The sequence below is a fragment of the Eimeria tenella genome, genomic scaffold (assembly GCF_000499545.2).
Source record: "Eimeria tenella Houghton genomic scaffold, Eth_scaff885, whole genome shotgun sequence".
Lineage (NCBI taxonomy): Eukaryota > Apicomplexa > Conoidasida > Eucoccidiorida > Eimeriidae > Eimeria > Eimeria tenella.
In genome coordinates, this window is record NW_013543463.1 from 1 (window position 1) to 2,143 (window position 2,143).

The following is a 2,143-nucleotide window of genomic DNA, read 5'->3' on the forward strand; positions in this document are numbered from 1 at the left end:
CACGCACCCATCTGCTCCTTACACTCAACTCAAATTACCCATACGCAACGCTTCTCTCCCAACCACACCATCACACTCACACGTCTACTAACCACCAACCATCCACTCCACCCTCACAAACATAGCTGACGCCTCAACTACGCACTTGCTGCACGCCCATAAACAATGCCTACACTCCCTTCGTCGAGCTCTCCGCAACATTCCACAAACCCAACCACCTCTCATCACGCCTAACTCCTGCCCCTTCCTTTCCCAACGAACCTCCGTCCAACCACGCACCCATCTGCTCCTTCCACCCAACTCAAATTACCCATACGCAACGCTTCTCTCCCAACCACACCATCACACTCAACCTTCTGCTAACCACAAACCATCCACTCCACCCTCACAAACACAACTCTCGCCTCAATTACGCACTTCCTGAACGCCCTAAAATAGAGCAGCATTCGTCTCGCCGACCGCTTCGCAACATTCCACAAACCCAACCACCTCTCATCACGCCTAACTCCTGCCCCTTCCTCTCTCAACGAACCTCCGTCCAACCACGCACCCATCTGCTCCTTCCATCCAACTCAAATTACCCATACGCAACGCTTCTCTCCCAACCACACCATCACACTCAACCTTCTGCTAACCACAAACCATCCACTCCACCCTCACAAACACAACTGACGACTCAACTACGCACTTGCTGCACGCCCATAAACAATGCCTACACTCCCTTCGTCGAGCTCTCCGCAACATTCCACAAACCCAACCACCTCTCATCACGCCTAACTCCTGCCCCTTCCTTTCCCAACGAACCGCCGTCCAACCACGCACCCATCTGCTCCTTCCATCCAACTCAAATTACCCATACGCAACGCTTCTCTCCCAACCACACCATCACGCTCGACCTTCTGCTAACCACAAACCATCCACTCCACCCTCACCAACACGACTCTCGACACGCCTACGTACTTCCTGAACGCCCTTGAATAGCGACAACATTCGTCTCGCCGACCTCTTCGCAACATTCCACAAACCCAACCACCTCTCATCACGCCTAACTCCTGCCCCTTCCTTTCCCAACGAACTGCCGTCCAACCACGCACCCATCTGCTCCTTCCACCCAACTCAAATTACCCATACGCAACGCTTCTCTCCCAACCACACCATCACACTCAACCTTCTGCTAACCACAAACCATCCACTCCACCCTCACCAACACAACTCTCGACACGCCTACGTACTTCCTGAACGCCCTAAAATAGAGCAGCATTCGTGTCGCCGACCCCTTCGCAACATTCCACAAACCCAACCACCTCTCATCACGCCTAACTCCTGCCCCTTCCTTTCCCAACGAACTGCCGTCTAACCACGCACCCATCTGCTCCTTCCACCCAACTCAAATTACCCATACGCAACGCTTCTCTCCCAACCACACCATCACACTCAACCTTCTGCTAACCACAAACCATCCACTCCACCCTCACAAACACAGCTGACGCCTCAACTACGCACTTGCTGCACGCCCACAAACAATGCCTACACTCCCTTCGTCGAGCTCTCCGCAACATTCCACAAACCCAACCACCTGTCATCACGCCTAACTCCTGCCCCTTCCTTTCCCAACGAACTGCCGTCCAACCACGCACCCATCTGCTCCTTCCACCCAACTCAAATTACCCATACGCAACGCTTCTCTCCCAACCACACCATCACACTCAACCTTCTGCTAACCACAAACCATCCACTCCACCCTCACCAACACAAATCTCGACACGCCTACGTATTTCCTGAACGCCCTTGAATAGCGGCAGCATTCGTCTCGCCGACCTCTTCGCAACATTCCACAAACCCAACCACCTCTCATCACGCCTAACTCCTGCCCCCTCCTTTCCCAACGAATTGCCGTCCAACCACGCACCCATCTGCTCCTTCCACCCAACTCAAATTACCCATACGCAACGCTTCTCTCCCAACCACACCATCACACTCACACGTCTACTAACCACCAACCATCCACTCCACCCTCACAAACACAGCTGACGCCTCAACTACGCACTTGCTGCACGCCCATAAACAATGCCTACACTCCCTTCGTCGAGCTCTCCGCAACATTCCACAAACCCAACCACCTCTCATCACGCCTAACTCCTGC

General features: G+C 53.7%; 1 protein-coding gene across 1 annotated transcript; it reads right to left on the reverse strand.

The window, feature by feature from the left end:
* Positions 1 to 1,527: 1,527 nt before the first annotated feature.
* Positions 1,528 to 1,930, reverse strand: ETH_00033160 (uncharacterized protein; the record flags this gene model as incomplete). Its single annotated transcript, XM_013378468.1, has 2 exons — positions 1,528 to 1,658; positions 1,819 to 1,930. The coding sequence occupies 2 exons, from the start codon at positions 1,928 to 1,930 to the stop codon at positions 1,528 to 1,530; spliced, it is 243 nt and encodes an 80-aa protein (XP_013233922.1).
* Between the last annotated feature and the right edge of the window lie 213 nt (positions 1,931 to 2,143).